Source organism: Neovison vison, chromosome 2 (assembly GCF_020171115.1).
Source record: "Neovison vison isolate M4711 chromosome 2, ASM_NN_V1, whole genome shotgun sequence".
Lineage (NCBI taxonomy): Eukaryota > Metazoa > Chordata > Mammalia > Carnivora > Mustelidae > Neogale > Neogale vison.
In genome coordinates, this window is record NC_058092.1 from 105,961,426 (window position 1) to 105,979,261 (window position 17,836).

General features: G+C 50.3%; 1 protein-coding gene across 1 annotated transcript; it reads right to left on the reverse strand.

The window, feature by feature from the left end:
* Window positions 1-507: 507 nt before the first annotated feature.
* ITGA10 (integrin subunit alpha 10) lies at window positions 508-17,388 on the reverse strand. Its single transcript, XM_044239089.1, is given in 31 exon segments — window positions 508-2,502; window positions 2,800-2,913; window positions 3,194-3,289; window positions 4,622-4,735; window positions 4,889-4,969; window positions 5,417-5,530; window positions 5,675-5,753; window positions 6,186-6,275; window positions 6,381-6,457; window positions 6,666-6,758; window positions 6,930-7,071; window positions 7,220-7,305; window positions 7,724-7,837; window positions 8,242-8,384; window positions 8,477-8,643; window positions 9,219-9,349; window positions 10,029-10,232; window positions 10,379-10,522; window positions 10,748-10,896; window positions 11,084-11,228; window positions 11,468-11,541; window positions 11,673-11,838; window positions 12,036-12,186; window positions 12,731-12,879; window positions 13,056-13,183; window positions 13,913-14,027; window positions 14,259-14,350; window positions 14,547-14,586; window positions 14,589-14,656; window positions 14,841-14,952; window positions 17,349-17,388. Coding segments are annotated over 30 exon segments (3,420 nt in total). The 5' UTR covers window positions 14,929-14,952; window positions 17,349-17,388; the 3' UTR covers window positions 508-2,436.
* Between the last annotated feature and the right edge of the window lie 448 nt (window positions 17,389-17,836).

Sequence of the window (17,836 nt, forward strand, 5' to 3'; positions counted from 1 at the left end):
AGCATCAGGAGACAATAACACACAGGAGAAACAAATCTTCAGGACCTTTGTGAAGGGGAGGTGGGTCACCAGATTAGGAACATACACAGGGAAGGCTGATTATTTTATAACAAAATATTTTTATAACAACAGTTAACCTTTATTGAGTACCCAGTATATGTTCACTTTACTTGAATTATCTCATTTGGTCCTCACAACCTTAGTAAGTTTAAAGACAAGAAAGCCAAGACTTAAATAAATTAAATCCGTCCAAGGTCAAAAAGTGGTATAGCTGAGATTTAAACCCAAGTCTGTCTTCATTTTTTAAAAAAAATGTTTTATTTATTTATTTGACAGAGAGAGATCACAAGTAGGCAGAGAGGCAGGCAGGAAGAAGGCTCCCTGCTGAACAGAGAGCCCGATGTGGGGCTCGATCCCAGGACCCTCAATCCCAAGACCCTGAGATCATGACCTGAGCTGAAGGCAAAGGCTTTAACCCACTGAGCCACCAGGTGGTCCTCTGTCTTCATTCTTAACCACTGTACCTCTTACTGCTATGTGAGCCTCAGGGTAGTTATGACTCGCCCAAGACCCCACAGCTAATAAATGGCAGACCTGGGGTTTCAATCTAGGCCTATGTGCTTACCAGACCTACACAATTTATAGTCTGTAGTCACTTAACTAGGTGAGGATTGCAGGAGGCTAGAAGACATCTCTGGGGAGAGAATCACAGAAAACATTCCGAATATCTTATAACCGCCTTCCAGGAACTCAACTGTATAAGGTATCGGGCAGTCCAAGAATCTTTCTCTCACCATTCCTGAGCAGTCCATATCCTAGGGAACTCAAAAAGAGCCAGACATAATTTGACACTGAACTTTATTTGTTCTGACCATCTGATACGCTGTCCACCCTGCTAGGAAACAGAGACAATGTCCTATGCAGAAGACCAGAGACGTGCCAAGATAAACATTGTGCCCAGACCACAAGAACAGCCCTGAAGAACAAGTTCTGTGACTGCTGGTCAACTGCCCGGTCAGGTCTCCTCTCCTCTCAGCACAAAACAGGTGCAGATTCTTCAAATGGCCATCAGAGCCACAGCTTGGAGACCAATAACAGACTTTGGTATCCAAAGTCTTGATGACAAAGAGATATACGTTATTCAGTCATTGGTGGAGAATCTAATTCGCTCTACTACTGGTCAGGACCACCTCACCAGGTGACCCAGAGATGAAAATTGGAACTTTCCAGTAAATATCAGGCAAGGGCTGGCAAACTGATTCCACCAGAGAAGCCCTACCAGGAATGACTTCAGTGGCTCCAAAAACATTTTCCTAGGAGCTATTTGTGCCACACAACCAATGATAAGCAGATAAGGGCTTGCTCCCCAGAGACCTCCTGTCACCCACTTTGGCTTCTTCATCAATGCAGACCTGACTAAGGTTTATGAGGTGTTTAGAACCCCATGGAGCTGCTGCTTCCCAAAGCCGGTGAAAGGGTTTCCCACCATCAAGAGGAAATCGTCTCCCTTCTCTCTGGTTTCTAGAAGGTGACCCTAAGAAGGGTTCGTGAGTGTGTGAGACCCAGGAGAGAAGAAAACACCCCCCAGGGTATCCAACTCTCTCCCCTGGCCATGACCAAAGCAACGAGACTCTTCTCTGCTATTCCAGCTCTAGCCACCTGGGGGCCCGTGGCTCCGGAGAATCAGGCGCCCTGCCCTGGCTTTGCTCCCAGGGAAGGCCACGAGTTGGGAAACCCGTGCCCCAAAGGCCTGGGGCAGCTCGGTTTCACAGGCACCTGAGGGCGGGCCAGGGCACCATGAAGTCTCAGGTTTCAGGGGGATGGCAGTTGCCCGTCTAAAGACTTCTCTGTTCCTTGGAATTGTACAGAATGTCTCTTGTGGCTTTTCCTCCTCCCTCCTTTTTTCCTGTTGACTCTCCCCATCCGGCTCTCTGAATCACCAGACTCCACAGGAAAGCAGCAGATGTTGACTTTACTTTTTGAAGCCAACTCAGCTCCCTTCTGTGGAGTGGGGAGCAGACAGGAAGGTGAGAGGCAGGGAATGGAGGAGGATCTGCCCTCACCCTTTCCAAATTTGAGGGAGGATTGTAGGGGGAATCTAAAAGATACCAGGGAAACTGGGCCAAAAAACTGATTCCTGGGGATAAGGAAAAAGGGGCACCCAACCAAGGCCCCAGGGTTGACTGTGGCAGTGGGATCATGAGAAGGGAAGCACAGGGGGAGAGTGTTTCTGCTTTGGGCACCAGTCCTTGTCTTCTGAGGTAAGGCCTCATCTCTTGCCAGCAGCATCCTCATGACTCAAAAGTCAAGTCAGGCTGCAGGTCTGGGGAGACAGTCTAGAGGCTCTTCTTGTCCAGCTGAGCCCCCAAACCTCGGCTCTCACTCAAGTCTTTTGGAGAAGCTGCCAAGAGGACTTTCTAGGGCTTTATTCTACATTCATTGCTCTAACTTCTCTTCTCTTTTTTCTTCCTCGGGGATTTTCTTTCGGGCAAAGAAGCCAAGCTGTAGAGGAAGAGAGAAGAGTCATCACCCAATGTCCTGCTTGAGGACCTTGCCAAGGGCCCTCAGACATATCTGAAATCTTCACTTTTGTTCTGCTCCCAAAAATGAGATTCTAGTTTATTTTATTTGGCTTAGTTTCATTCAGCCAACATTTGTAGAGTATAGTGGAAGAGATCCGGGCAGAACACCCATAGCCTACTTAGCTGGCCAGCACAAATCCAGTTCTCCCTGCCATATTCCAGGAGCCCTCAAATCATAGGCGTCATGTCCCATACTTACCACCAAAGCTGTGCTTACCTTCCAAAGACAGAAGACAAGGAGAGCAAGCAGGAACAGCCCTCCCAGGACACTGCCAATGAGGATCCACAAGGAGATGAGGACAGGGCGCATCTGAATCACCTCCAGCAGGCTCTGTATAGGGAGGAGAGCTGTTTGGTACTGGTATCCTTTCTCCCAGCTAGCCTCACCTCACATACGAGGGTGAAATAGAAGCCTCGAAATAGATGAATAAAAAGAAAGCAACTGAGGCAGGAATAAAGGGAGTGGGACCCCAGTGTCCTGATTTATCCCTTCTGACTCCCCAGCTGCTGCCTTATGAGGATATCTGTGTTCTAAAAAAGCCCCCAGGTGCCCTTGCCGCATTCCCACCGTCACTCTTTCCATGGCTCTCAAACTCAGGATTCTGTCCCACCTCACTCCAACGAGAGGCTTCAGTCAGCTGTAGGACACTGCCCTCCTTAGCTCCCAGCTCAAAGGTGCTGACCACTGTCAGAGACTTGAATTTGGCCTGTGGAAGACATTGAAAATGAGCCATCATAGGTGGTATGGTCTTAGAACCCCAGTTGCAAAGATGAGGCTGGTAGGCATCACTTCCAGCATCTTTTAGACGAGAAGAAAAGGCTGGAGATCAATGGAGAAAGAGAGGAAGGGTAATAGAGGGATGAGCCCCTGGCCCTTCATATATGTGTTTGCCCTACCCAGTATTATTTAGCTCCCCTTTCTTTGGCTAACCCCTGCCCTTTCTTCAGGTTGAAGTTTAGAGGTCATCCCCTCTGGGAATTAGGAAGTGTTTCCTTCTAACCTCCATCATCCTGGATTAGGTCATAATATTATGTTTACATCTCTGTCATTCACCACCAGATTAGAAGATCCTTGAGGTCAAGAGCTCTGTCTCATAAACATCTGTGTCTCTAGTGCCTAGTGCCTAACACACTCTCAAGTACACACTGGTTTCTCAATAAAGCTTTATTGAAAAAATAAATGAATGAATGAAAAAAGGATACCAAAGAGTGATAGAGAACCAGACTTGGAGAAGGATGGTGTCTCAGACTTAACTTTCCCATAAAATATGCCTACATCCCAGGGATCTTGTGCTATTCACAGTAAATCACCCCTCATAGCTGTTATAGCTGTTATAATTAATAGCTGTTATAATTAATAGCTGTTATAATTAAGATGTCATTTCCCTACTCAGAAACTCACACTGACTCCTGACTGCCTATCACATTGAGTTAAATTTCATCTCCCTAGCTTTGGAGAACTTTCATAACCTAGATCCGTTTCAGCTCTACAATCTTGCCTCTCAGTACCCTCCAATACCTATCATGCACATAATATCAAATATCCGTTCATTCATTTAAGAGACATGTATTGGGCCATTATAATGAGTTAGGCATGGTGCTAAGTGTTGGGGATATTCTCCTCAGTGTCTGCCTAATACAGGTCCTTTTACATAGTAGGCTAGATTACTAATAACAAAATATTTTTTATTTTAAAATTTTATAAACAAAAAAATAATTAATTGGCTAAATTTTGGTATCCTATAAATGTTGGTTATTGATATAACACTGAGGGATGATAAACAGAGGAAAATATAGGGACAATAATTAGTTTTAATGAATCCATCTCATTATTCATTTATTCTTTACAACCCCATGAAGTAGGTATTATCTTCCCCACTCTAGAGATGGAGAGAAAGAATCAGAGGGAAATTAAATAACTTGCTCAAGGTCCAACAGCACGTGAGAGATAAAGGTGGAACTTGAACATGAGTCTTTTCCAAAGACTAGGCTGAAGTTCCAGGTAGGAGCGGAAGAGAAGAATGGAAGAAAAGATTTACCCTCCGGAAAAATTCATTGTGAACCAGCCTCAGTAGTCCAACAGAGACCTCAGTCCCCTTTGCCAGTCGCCCAAGATGGCACCTCACGACTTGACAGTGAGTGTTCGTCCCATTCTGCCAGAAGAGAGAGCCAGATAAAGATCTTGGAGTTGAAAAATCACCTACTCCCCACTCCGAGTTCTAACCCCTGTCTCAAGTCTCTGAAGTCTACCACTCCCCACTGCATTCCCACTCTGGACATCTTCTTCACCTTCTTGTGACTCATACCAGTCTGCTTGTGTGCTGAAACTCCTCTGGGTGCACAGGGGGCCTTGGGGGCTTGGTCAGGTTCTGTACCATGCAGCTTGCCTACAGGGAGATGCAATTTGAGTGACCCTCTTTTTTTTTGTTTTCTTTTTTAAAGACTTTATTTATTTATTTGACAGAGAGAGACAGCGAGAGAGGGAACACAAGCAGGGGGAGTGGGAGAGGGAGAAGCAAGTTTCCTGCTGAGCAGGGAGCTGCAAATGGGGCTCGATCCCAGGATCCCAGGATCATGACCCAAGCTGAAGGCAGACGCTTAACACCTGAGCCACCCAGGTACTCCTTGAATGACCCTCTTAATGGTGAGAGGCCAGCCACTCCGGCTGAGCAGGAGCACACTCCCCACATATACTCCCCACCTATGCCACATGTGTTCGAGAAAGGTCTCCCAGGGTGAGGAGTCCTGAGAGCAGTGACCCAGCAGATAGAGGGGCTGGAGGAATTGACCAGATTGAGGTGGTAGGGCTCCATACACCCTTAGCCCAGACTTACATTGTTTGTGATGACTTGAGACAATGACAGGAAGTAATTGCCCCCATGGGCTACAGCTGGAAGGAGGGCTGAGATGACCAGGCCACTGACCACATAGCAGCCAAGGTTCTGAACCTATGAGGAGGGTTGGAAATGGGAAGAAGCGGGAGACAGAAGCTCCTTCTTCATCTGTTCCCCTTTCCCCTAGGTGCCACTGGAAAATGAAAAGAGACTCCTCGCCCTCCCCCTGCCCATGCCAAGGTCCCTCCAGTTTCTCACCCTAAGAGTGGTTTTGAATTCGGGACCCACCGGGAAGGTCCCGTATGGGTGAACCTCATAGCGGTGCAGAGTGGACTCACTGCGTGGACACCAAGTCAGAAGAACACGGTCACAGCCATGACACAGACACAGGAGCACATGATCAGCCCACAGACATGGATTCAGGGAAGGCAGAGCCAGCACATGGATAAAGGGATGGTGGTACATAAAGAAGATCGAAATGGGACATGACATGGACTTGGCACAAACTTGATGGCCACATCCCATACCCCTCACCCCACCTGCAATCCCCAGGGCCTAGAGCAAAGCCCTAAACCTAGGATGTATAGGTATAACTATACCTAGGAAAGTAAGTTGCTTAAAAGTTTCAACTGGAGTGGGATTGAGGGCAAAAAGATGGAGCAGCCCCAAGGGTTGAGGGGAAACACCAAAACACATGGAAGGAAAGGAAGGAAACCTAGAGTACGAGTCTGGGGTCAGAATGGAGTGCTAGCAGGGAGATGAGCCATACCTGGAGAATAGAAGGTGGGGTTCATATTGAACGTGGGCTGAGGTCTGGGCTGTGTTATCTTGAAGGGTCCCATTTCTCTCCAGGCTATTGCTGTAGGGTTAGAGGGAGAGGATCACATCCTAGCCCCATCATATACCCTTTCCCCCCACAAGCCCCAACAGGAAAGGCCTGGGAGGAAGTTCCCTTTGTTCTCACCTGGTGGCAGTCAGCCTCACAAGCACCTGGCTCAGGAGGGAAGAGCAGCTAAACTCAAACTCCAGCAGGAAGGTCACCTGGGGTCATATGGGGTCATACGGGGAGCCAGGTTTAGGTGTACAGGTTTGGGTCATATGGGGTCATATAGGGTCTCTTCCTCTTCATGAGGCCAGCAGGGCACCAGCAGCTCTTGTGTAGCTCTTCCCTAAATTCCCAGGCCCTGCAGATTCCAGCCCCTGCTGTCTCAGAGCTGCTCTCTCTTTCAGGTTCTGGGTCCCCACTCACCTTGGCTCCAGTCCGAAAGACAGGGTGCCCCACACTGCAGAGCCGGACATGGGGAGAAGGGGTGGTGCATTCCACCTTCACGGGGCTGTCCCTCTGAGAGCAGAGGAGAGGGGGTGGGGCCAGAGCTGAGGCTGCAGGGGCTCTCCTGCTGGCAGCCTTCAAACACTGAGCCTTTCTCTGGAGCCCTTCACAGCCCAGGTCAATACCCCAATCTCCTTTCTCCTCCCGCCCTGATTCCTCCCAAACCTCCTCTGCCCCAGGCACCTGAGGCATGAAACTGGCCAGGTGGAGGTTTCTAGAGAAGCTGAGACTCAGGCTAGTGTTGTAGGCATTTTCCTTCCTGTTCTCCAGGGTTGCTGACACCAACACTTTCTGCCGAACCCCTCGAACCACGAATGGGTCCTTCCTAGGATAAGGGAGAGCCCAGGAGTTGAAAAAGCTGTGAAAAGCATCACTTTCGCTTTCCTGGGCAAGAAACAACCCTCTTGCTCCCTTCAAGTTCCTTCTGGTCTGTCTCAGGTCACCTTGGTTGGGCTAGCTCATGTCTGTCTCACCTGGAGCCTTTGATGTCCATATTAGCCCGAAGCACCAGGTCTGTGACACATTCATTGTCAGGGCCACAGTCCTTCGAGAAGGGGACCTAAAGGGGTAAGAAAGGGGTGAGGACTGATAGAAAGGCAAGGAGAAAGGAATGGAATTGGAGCAAAGTGAAAAGAGAAGAGTGGAGGCTCAGGTCAAATTTTGCCGTGCTATCAGGTGTCCACCCTCCATGTCTCTAGAATTCACTGAGGGGGCAGTGTTGGGACCCAGGGGCAGGGTGGGGCTTGGCACCACTGACCAGCTTTCTTTCTTTTTTTTTTTTTTTTAAGATTTTATTTATTTATTTATTTGACAGAGAGAGAGATCACAAGTAGGCAGAGAGGCAGGCAGAGAGAGAAGGAAGCAGGCTCCCTGCTGAGCAGAGAGCCCGATGCGGGACTCGATCCCAGGACCCTGAGATCATGACCTGAGCCGAAGGCAGCGGCTTAACCCACTGAGCCACCCAGGTACCCACTGACCAGCTTTCTTATGGAGGTGGGTGAGCCCTCATCTAGCACAGGCCCCGGCTTCGTGGTGTTGTCCAATGCAAAGGTCACACTCAAGGCCAGTGGCCGGAGGTAATCAGAGGTATCCTGAGGAAAACCAGAGTAGAGGATCATGGGGAGCCAGGTTTAGGTGTACAGCCCTGGCCCCTGGCACAATGGGATGACTGAGCACCTTCTGTATGCTGGGTATTCTCCTAAGGTATCAATCCCATTACACCAGATTCTAACACAACTCCCTTGATGTAGTTATTATTAGTATATCCTCCTCTGAGGCCAGGAAGCTGAGGTGTGCAGGCTGTGTGACTTGCCAGAGTTCACTCACAGGCAGTAGTAGATGGCGGAGCTAGGCTTCAAACCCAGATCAGGCTGACCTTCCTCGCTTTCCTGCCTCGGCCTTGGCTTTTGGGTCAGTCCGGCAGGAATTCCTCCTCCAGTCAGCCTTCCCCTGGCTCCCAGGCCCTGTGGCTAACAAAGCATTATCCCCTCCTCACCAGCACGTGGAAGCGCAGCTGCTCACAAGTGACATTTCCCACACTGAGCCGGAGCCGCCGCGGGGACAGCCTCTGGCCAGAGCCGTCAAACACGGCACGTGCCCCCGCCGTCCACTCATCCAGGGATGCTGTAAAGCGCAGATCTGGATGGGACAGGTAGGAGCGAGGGTAAAGAGGGATCCAGGGACCGAGGCAGGCTGGGTTGAGAGGTGCTTGGGATGCTCGGGTCACTCACAGAATCGGCGATCCCAGCGGCCGGGAGTGCGCGAGGTCACTTGGAAACAAAGGGCTGCAGATAGGCAGGCTGCCTCCTGGCCTCGCCGGCTGCAGTCCCTCTGAACCACACTGATGGCTGGCGGGGTCACCTCCAGGGAGGGGGCCAGGTGGACAATGGGCCGGGAGCTGGGAGCAGGGTGGGGAAGAAAGGCTAGCCAAGAGGAAAGCCCTTTGAAAAATGCAGTCCCCAGTATTGGCCTCCCAAAGGTCAAGGATAAGAACGAGGGGCTGGATGTACACGTGTCACCCTCCCCAGAACCTTCGGGCAGAAAGAGAATAGCTGACATTGAAGAAATGCTTGCTGTATGCTAAGCACCGCGTCACGATCTTTACCCCACTGGGGCACTGAATCCTCAGAACAAGCCTATGAGGTAGGCACTGTGATTGTTCCCATTTTCAAAACTAGGAAATGGAGGAACTGAGCAAATTGGTCAAGAAATCCAAATCTAGGGTGCCTGGGTGGTTCTGTGGGGTGGGTTAAGTGTCTGCTTTCAGATCAGGGCATCATCCCAGCAGGGAGCCTGCTCCTCCCTCTCCCTTTGCCCCTCCCCCCGCTTGTGCTCTTCCCTTGCTCACTCTCTCTGGCAAATAAATGAAATCTTTAAAAAAAAAAAAAAGAAAAGAAAGAAATCTAAATCTCAGTCTGTGACTCCCAAGCCCTTGCTTTTCACAGCTTATAGTCCTGAGCTGGGATGGCTCACCTGAGCAGAATGGCTGCCCCCTGCGCCCCCACGGCCACATCTACCAGGTCATCTCCATCCAGATCCAGCCGGCCGTCCACACTCCGGCCAAAGTAGCTGAGGGCCTGTGGCATGGAGATGGCAGCAATCCTCTGAGAGGAAGAAAGGAGAAACTGAGCAGGGACACTCACGCCTGGGGACCCAGGCCACACACCTGGCACACAATAAGGAATAAGAGAATAAGAAGTGGGGGATGCCTGGGTGGCTCAGTTGGTTAAGCATCTGGCTTTGGCTCCAGTCATGGCCCCAAAGTCCTGGCATAGAGCCCTGCATCGGGCTCCCTTCTTAGTGGAGAGTCTGCTTCTTCCTCTGCCTCTCCCCCTCAAATAAATAAAATCTTAAAAGGAGAGAAAGAGAGAAGAAGAAGGAATAAGAGGGGCGCCTGGGTGGCTCGGTGGCTTAAGCCGCTGCCTTCGGCTCAGGTCATGATCTCAGGGTCCTGGGATCGAGTCCCGCATCGGGCTCTCTGCTCAGCGGGGAGCCTGCTTCCTCCTCTCTCTCTGCCTGCCTCTCTGCCTACTTGTGATCCCTCTCTCTGTCAAATAAATAAATAAAATCTTAAAAAAAAAAAAAAGAAGGAATAAGAGAAACTAGCCTGTGTCCAGGACTCCCTAGTACAGCAAACTGTATCCTACCCGACTACTGATAAAAAAAAAAAAAAAATACTTGTCCATTTTGGGTTGCAAGGTCAGGGAAACATCAATGAATGAGGAACACACCCCCTACTCCTTCCTTCCATCCACTTCCCTACTTGATCCAGACACTCCTGACCTGGGCGGGCCGGGGCCTAAGCCCACTCTGGGTGCCATGATACAGGTACAGTGCTCCACGATGCCCATCCTCCAGGGGCGCCCCCACAGCCACATCAGCAAAACCATCTTGGTTCAGATCAGGAAGGGCACCCATGGCAAAGCCAAACCGAGCATCCTGGGGAGGTTCTGGCTGAAGCATTCCCTGGAGTGTCAGCAAGGACTGCTGGTGGAGGGAGAAGACAGAAGATGCTGACCAGGCCTGGCGGTCCCAGCCTCTCAGCCAGCCTGTGAATGGAAGAAACTTCCCTCCCTTCTCCCCTTCACGCCCCCCTCTGCAGACAAGTTCAAGGGGGACCCAGCAAGTCTCACCTGACCCACCAGATACACATAAACACGTCCTGTTTCCTTGTTCTGGGGTCCCAGGAACATGGGGGCACCCACAAGTAAGATATCGGTTGTTCCATCCCCATCCGTATCCAATGGGCAGAGCTCACTGCCAAAGTAGGAGCCAATCTGGGGAGCGGTGGGGAGTGGTGACCCCAGAGAAAAGACAAGGTGATTGTGGACAATTGAGAGGTATCTGCCAACCTGCCCTTCTCGTCCTCACACCCCTGACAGCCTCTGCCAACCAGAATTCAACAGAATTTTCAGGCTCCTCTCTTAGCCCTTCCCTTTCCTCCCCCACAGCCTGAAGGTCCCTCAGGATCCAAGGGTCCCACCCTCCCTTGGATGCCCTACCTGCTCCCCCTGGAGGCTCTGGGCAACCCTCACAGCCCCATCTTTCTTAAGCTGGAAGGCGATGACCTTTCCTCTATGTCTAAACCGAGGAGCCCCTGAGAGAAAGAGGCGGCGTCCACTCCGCAAAAGCATGGAGGAAACAGAGTAACCTAGAAGTGGGCAAGGAATCAGGGGTGAAAGAGTAAAAAGATGGGGTCAGAGTAGGAGGGTTCCCTAAAGGCACAGGAGGAGGTCCCAAGGAAATTAGCAGATCAGTGAGACACTGCTCTCATAGCCCCCACTGGTGAAACATTTCCTCCTCACCCCCCTCATCACCTGCAACCCTCCGCTACTCACCCAAGTAGGCTGCGTGGTTTTGCAAAGCAGGGGGGAACTCATCTTCCAGGGCTGTCCGTGGGGGGAAAAGGCGGTGACCATCTTCAAGCCATAACACAGAGCCCCCCCAGTCATAGGCCCCCACCATTCCAAAGAGAATCCCATCCTGTTGGGCAGAAACAGATGGGGACACTTGAAAAGACAACAGGAAATGAGGAGTAAAAACCCCAGGAGTGAGAAGTCACCAAGAGTATGCTGGGATCTGTTGGAAAGGCACAGAAGGGTCAGCATGGACACTGGTTAAAGGAGAAATCTAGAAGAGCCCTGGGGTGAAGTTGCCTGAGTCTCAGGTTGGGAGGAGTCAGATGTTGAGAGGGGCCACAGCAGGGTTAGAGTCTGTCCAACCTTCAGCCGATGAGTAGAGAAACCAATCTGAGACATTTCCAGGCCAAAAGAGCTTTCATTTTCTCCACGGGACCCTAGAGCATGAGAAAACATCAAGGCAGTATCAGGGAAGACATCTCCTCTGACTTACTGAACTCACCACAGAACCCCACCTACACCCAGCCTGCCCCCTCCCTGTCCCTCATTTCTCCAGGGTAGTCATTACCCTCAAGGCCAAAAATCCGGTCTCCCAGTGCATCTACAATGTCAGTTAGTGCAGCTTCATCGGTGACATTGAAGAAGAATCTCTCATCTGGGTCACTGGCGATCGTCCTTATTTCCCGCAGGAAAGAAGTGGGGTCTCGCTGCCTCCGGAGGTAGTGGCCAAGGACCTGGGGACAGGAGATCCAGGTGGGGTTAGTTAGCTATGCGGAGGGAGATGTCAGAGCTGGCCCCAGAACGCAGTCAAAGTGAAGGAAGGGAAAGATGGCTGATCTTTGGGAAGTGCTTACTGCCCATCTTCTTCAAGTTCCCAGTCCTCAGTGTCACCACACCCCTCCATCCCACCAGGTCCAGAGGACATTCTCACCGCGATCCCATAGCGGGTCACTCTTCTAGCCTCACAGGCCTTAAGTGCTGTAGGAAGCTCCTCCCCATCATGTGATTCTCCATCGGTGACAACCACCAGCAGCCGGGCAGCCTCTGGTCGGCCCCCACGGGATGGACTGAATCCTTCTGTGCTGAGAAGATAGAGAAAGTAGTGAGGTGTGATCACGTGTATGCAAACACACACACACACACACACACACACACACACACATACACACTGTCAGCAGTTCACTGAAGTCCGGCATCTTGCCTTTTAGTCCATCTCCCTGACAGTGTCTGGCACGGGGACTGGCATACAGTAAAAACTAAAACGTTTGAATGACATAGAACATACAGAGCGGCATATCTTCCACGCAAATAAGTACAAAATCCATTTATTCGTAGGTTCATTCAGCAACAATTCCATTGGAGAGAGGACACACTCAGAGAGTATGAATCATGTTTGGCAAGCAGGCTAGGACACGAGTGGTGGAGAACCCAAAGGCCAAGGTCAAAGTGAGAGTGCGGGGATAGGGAGAGTTCCGGCTACAGTGATAAATCAATCAGAAACATGGAAAGACACAAACATAGACACTTTGAAGAATGTGATGAGATGCGCTGTACTCCAGACCCTCCCCTAACCCTTCCAGGCCCTCCTCACTCTGGCCTCCCAGGCTCCCCTTCCCAGTGCCTCACCAGGCCACCAGGATTGCTTGGGCAGTCTTTGTTTCTCGTCCCTCTCGTCGACTCAGGTTCCTCGCTGCCCTCACCACTTCTTCCTTGGTTCGGAAATCTCCCAGGGACCACTCATGCACAGGGCTCTCCCCATACTGTACAAGTCCCACCTGAAAACAATGTGTGCCCTCACATGGAATGCATATACTGAGGGAGAAGACAGTATGTGAGGGCAGGGAGAGGGGCGTTTGGATACTCCCAAAGACACTGTCTACATTCACCTCCACTCCTCCCCCATCCCTGCCATCTCTCCCCCTACAAGGCCATCCATATTGCCGTCTCTTACCTGTATCTGCTCTGGGTCAATAAACAGTCTCCCTACCAGTCTTCGCAGGAAAGTCTGAACTTCAGTCCAGGGGTAGATGCTGTTGGAGCCATCCAAGACGATGACAACATCCATGTAGGTGGGACAGCCTAGGAGGATGAGGTTGCTGATGAGGACCAGAGTAGAAGGATATTGGGCATGGGGACAACAAGGGAAGAGGTCACAGGAGTGTACATTCCATTCAAACACGTTTTAGGCACTTCTGAACATGCAAGGAAGGTAGTGTGCTAGGCCCTGGGTCAATGTAGAAATGAGTAAAAGAGGAGACAGGCATGCATACAATTTATAAGAAGAAGAAAGAGAAGAAGAAGTAGAAGAGGGAGAAGAAGAGGAAGAAGAAGGAGAAGAAAGGAGGAGTAGGAGGAATTAAGGGCTAGGTAAAAACAGGGCACCACCAATGCTGTAGGACAACAGAGGGTCAGTTCTGATGGTAGGGAGTCAAAGGAGGTGGCAACAGAAGATGCTGGAGGAGAGGAGAATATAAGAAAAGGCATTTGCATGGAGAACACTTTAAACAAAAGGATGGGAGGTATAAAATAGATAACAAGGGGAGAATGGGGAGGGAAATGCCATGGCCAAGGTGCAGTGCGTGCAAGGATATGGTGAGAGTTGAGTTTTTGAAGTTGGTTAGATCTGTTCATGGAGTCCTGATGCCCTGGCAAAGAGTCTGAATTCTAATCTGTTAGGAAACATGGAACCTTAGGAAACAATGAGGAAAGCTACGCAGGCCCCCTGTCCAGCATCACACTCTGTTGCCCCGGCTTTTCCACCCTGCACCTGGTTCTGGGACTGAGTCCTCAGGCCCTTCTTCTGCTTACGTTGTGCGGTGGGTGCCAGGCTTCCCTGGGGCCGGAATGAAGCATCTACACGGGCACATATCCCAGAACTGAAGACAGAGGAGCCACAAGCACGGGACCAGAGAGGGGCACAAGCCTGGGGGGTGGGGGAGGAGTATTACCCCCAGGGCTTGGGAGCATACTCTCAGCACTGCCCCTAGGAACCAGGAGGCACTGGAACTATCCCCTGGGATTCCCCTCCTTGCTTTCCAGGGTTTTAAACTTCTTGACCTTGACCCTCCACATGGATCAGATTCCCTTACCATGCTGCTCTTTTCTCTGCCAAAATCCTTCAGAGACTCCCCCCACCACCCTTCCCTTAGCTCACCATGAATCCCCCATCATTGTCTGTCTCTAGTAGAGACATTCCCAGGTGCATATTCATAGCAGGATGAGATGAATTTCCCAGCGGATAGTCACCTGGTTGGATGGGGATAGAAGAGAATGAGATCATGGGTCCCCTATGAGATTCTTGAATTTAGGGTGATTTGGAAAGAGGATGAGATCAGGATCAAATCAAAGACAAGGGAGTGTGTAGGATAAGGGGGTGAACATGAGGTGGCTACTAGCCTATCAGGTTAGGGGTTAAGAGGGGAAGAGTGAGGCATCTTCTTACCCAAGTGGCCTTTGGCACATGGAGCACTGTGGGAACCTCCTACAGGGCAGCGATAAACATCACCCCTTCTGTCACCTGAAGGCCCATCCCAGGGGGCACCCACCAGCATCCTGGAGGAGGACATGAGTATAAGCATTTTGTGAACATGACCTTTGAGACAGGCCGAAGGGAAAACGCATAAGGGTAGCAAGCCAATTCCAAAAGACCAGAGTCATTTAGATTCCCATCTGCCTTGCCTTCCCTTTAAGAGCTCTACCACAGTCCAATCCCATGGCCCTCTGGTTTCCTCCTCACCATCGACGTCCACCCCCGACATGTTGTAAGACGCTATATCCGAATTCAGCCTCAGGTGGCCCTGGGAATAGGCGTGGGCGATGCACATCCAGATTAAAGGGGGAGCACAGACCTGGGGCACAGGGTCATAAGGATAAGAGGATGTGGTCAGAGAGGCTAATAAATACTGGGAGAGGTACAACCAGAGAAAGCACAGAGGGAACATTTTGATCTCAGTCTATCTCCCCGTTTCTTACTCAGATACTCAGAGCTCCAAGCAAGGATGATCTCCTTTCTGTGTTTGGGTCCAGATGTCTAACCTGTGGCCCTCTGCCATGCTGGTGTACAGCTGTATTTCCATTCCCATCCCTGAAATCTCATTCACAGACATGTCTGGAAGGGTCAGGTTCCTCTTTTCCACATCATTCCTCCTACACATCCTCCCCCAGAAGCTGCAAGAGTCAAAGAGGGAGAGGGCCTTTCTGCAGCCCAGAACTACTATTCCTTCCAGATTCTCCCCAAACTCGGGAACTCAGGGAGGACAAGAGGAGGCTAGTGAGTACTGCTGGTCTCTCCTCTTTCTGTCTCTTCAGGACTCCCAGTGTCATTTTCACATTCTTGATCTCTTTCTCCACTGTCTAGTTCCTTGCATGATTCCAGCCCTGAAAACCTGACTGGTCATTAACTGGGTGGGGCCACTCTCCTGCCCACACACATGGTTTGCCAACCATGCTTACCAAGGGTCCCATCACCCCTAAGTTTCCCACAGCCCGCTTCTTTTTGAGCTCATCCACCCTCCCAACTGCCCCCTGCTTACCTGCCTTTCTTCCTTAACTTTTAGCCCACCCTAAAGACATCCTGTACTCTTGTCCTGGCTGATTCTCTCCCCGTCCCCACTCACGCCAATCCCTTTAAAATCAGAGCTGGGGGGAGCCTGGGTGGCTCAGTGGGTTAAGCTGCTGCCTTCAGCTTGGGTCATGATCTCAGGGTCCTGGGATCGAGTCCCGCATCGGGCTCTCTGCTCGGCGGGGAGCCTGCTTCCCCCTCTCTCTCTGTCTGCCTCTCCGCCTGCTTGTGATCTGTCAAATAAATAAAATCTTAAAATAAAATCAGAGCTGGTATGGGGTACCTGGCTGGCTCAGTCAGTATAGCATGCTATCCTTGACCTCAGGGTTATGAGTTCAAGCCCCATGTTGGGCACAGAATTTACTTAAAAATAAAATTTAAAAAAAATTTTTTTAAGATTTTATTTATTTGACAGAGAGAGAGATCACAAATAGGCAGAGAGGCAGGCAGAGAGAGAGAGGGGAGGAAGTAGGCTCCCTGCGAAGCAGAGAGCCCGATGCAGGGCTCCATCCCAGGACCCTGAGATCATGACCTGAGACAAAGGCAGAGGCTTTAACCCACTGAGCCACCCAGGCGTCCCAAAAATAAAATAAAATTTTTAAAAATGTAAAGAAGGTTGCCTGGCTGGCTCAGTGGGTTAAGCGTCTGCCTTTGGTTCAGGTCATGATCTTGGGGTCCTGGGATCGAGCCTTGCACCGGGCTCTCTGCTCAGCGAGGAGTCTGCTTCTCGCCCTGTCTCTGCCTGCCTCTCTGCCTGCTTGTGATCTCTCTCTGTGTTTCAAATAAATAAATAAAATCTTTTAAAGAGGGGCGCCTGGGTGGCTCAGTTGGTTGGACGACTGCCTTCGGCTCAGGTCATGGTCCTGGGGTCCCGGGATCGAGTCCCGCATCGGGCTCCCAGCTCCATGGGGAGTCTGCTTCTCCCTCTGACCTTCTCCTCGCTCATGTTCTCTCTCACTGTCTCTCTCTGAAATGAATAAATAAAATCTTTTTAAAAATAAATAAATAAATAAATAAAATGTAAAGAAATCAGAGCTGGTATTTTAGGAAACAAAGATTATAGGGCACTGGTGAGGAAAAATTCCAAGCCTCTGGTCCCTCCCGTGGTTCTTCCCTGCCCTGCTCTCTCCTTTCAAGCAACTAGCTCTCAGGCCACCCCCATCACCCATGGCTATAAGCTCTGTCTCAAACCACATTCCTCTTTAGAAGGGTGTTTTCTATGTGAGTCTTTTTGCATCCAGGAAACTGGTAGGGCTGTATGACTAGCAACCATAACTCATTGGTAAGATAAACTGAGTTTTCACCAGAGTTAGTTATGCCTCGGGCTCCAGAGACGACCAAGGGTAGAAGGAAGTTGGGAGGAGAATAGGAATCAGACTAGCCACGTGGAAGGTCACATCATACTTCCTTTTGGTCCACTTACTCCTCCAGAGCTTAGGATAAAGATTTTAGATAATGGGACACAAATCTAACCCAAGGACCTGCCAGTCTCATTCCCGAAGCACTTGTATGTGCGGGCATAAGAATGAAAACTTACACAAACACACAAACATGCACACACACACACACACAATCAAGTGTTAACTTGTCACCTAACTCCAAAGATTTTAACCTTTAAGTTCCCAATGCCAAACCACCCATACACCTTCCTTCCCCACCAGGAACCAAGTTAACCTTCCTCACCTGTCAGGAACATCACTGGCAAGAGCAGGTGAGGGATGAGGGCGAGTTCCATGCCTGCCTGTTCTCTGTCTGCGTGAAGTCCTCTGTGCCTCTGTCCCTCTCCTTTTCTGTTTTCTTTACTTTCCCTCCCATCCTGCCCCCTCCCACTGGCAGCTAAAAATAAAATGGGAGGAGTGATGGTGGGAACTCCCGGGAGCCCCAGACCAAGGAAAGGACTGAGCGATCTTCCTAATTTCTCTGCTCTGCTGCTGCCCCCTGGAGGCATCATCTCACTATCCAAAGAGCACAAGTCTTGACTTAGCAGTTTCTTTCTCTTCCTCTTTTTCTATCCTTTGTTTTCTGTTGCTGGGCAGTTAATGCTTTCCTCAGGTTTGGAATAGACAGTTGGCGTGGGGGACAGAGACTTTTTACTTCTTAACCTTATTTATCTCATCCTGGGATATGGGAAATGATAGAGCTGGCGACAGTGCTATCATTTCCCCTCCCAT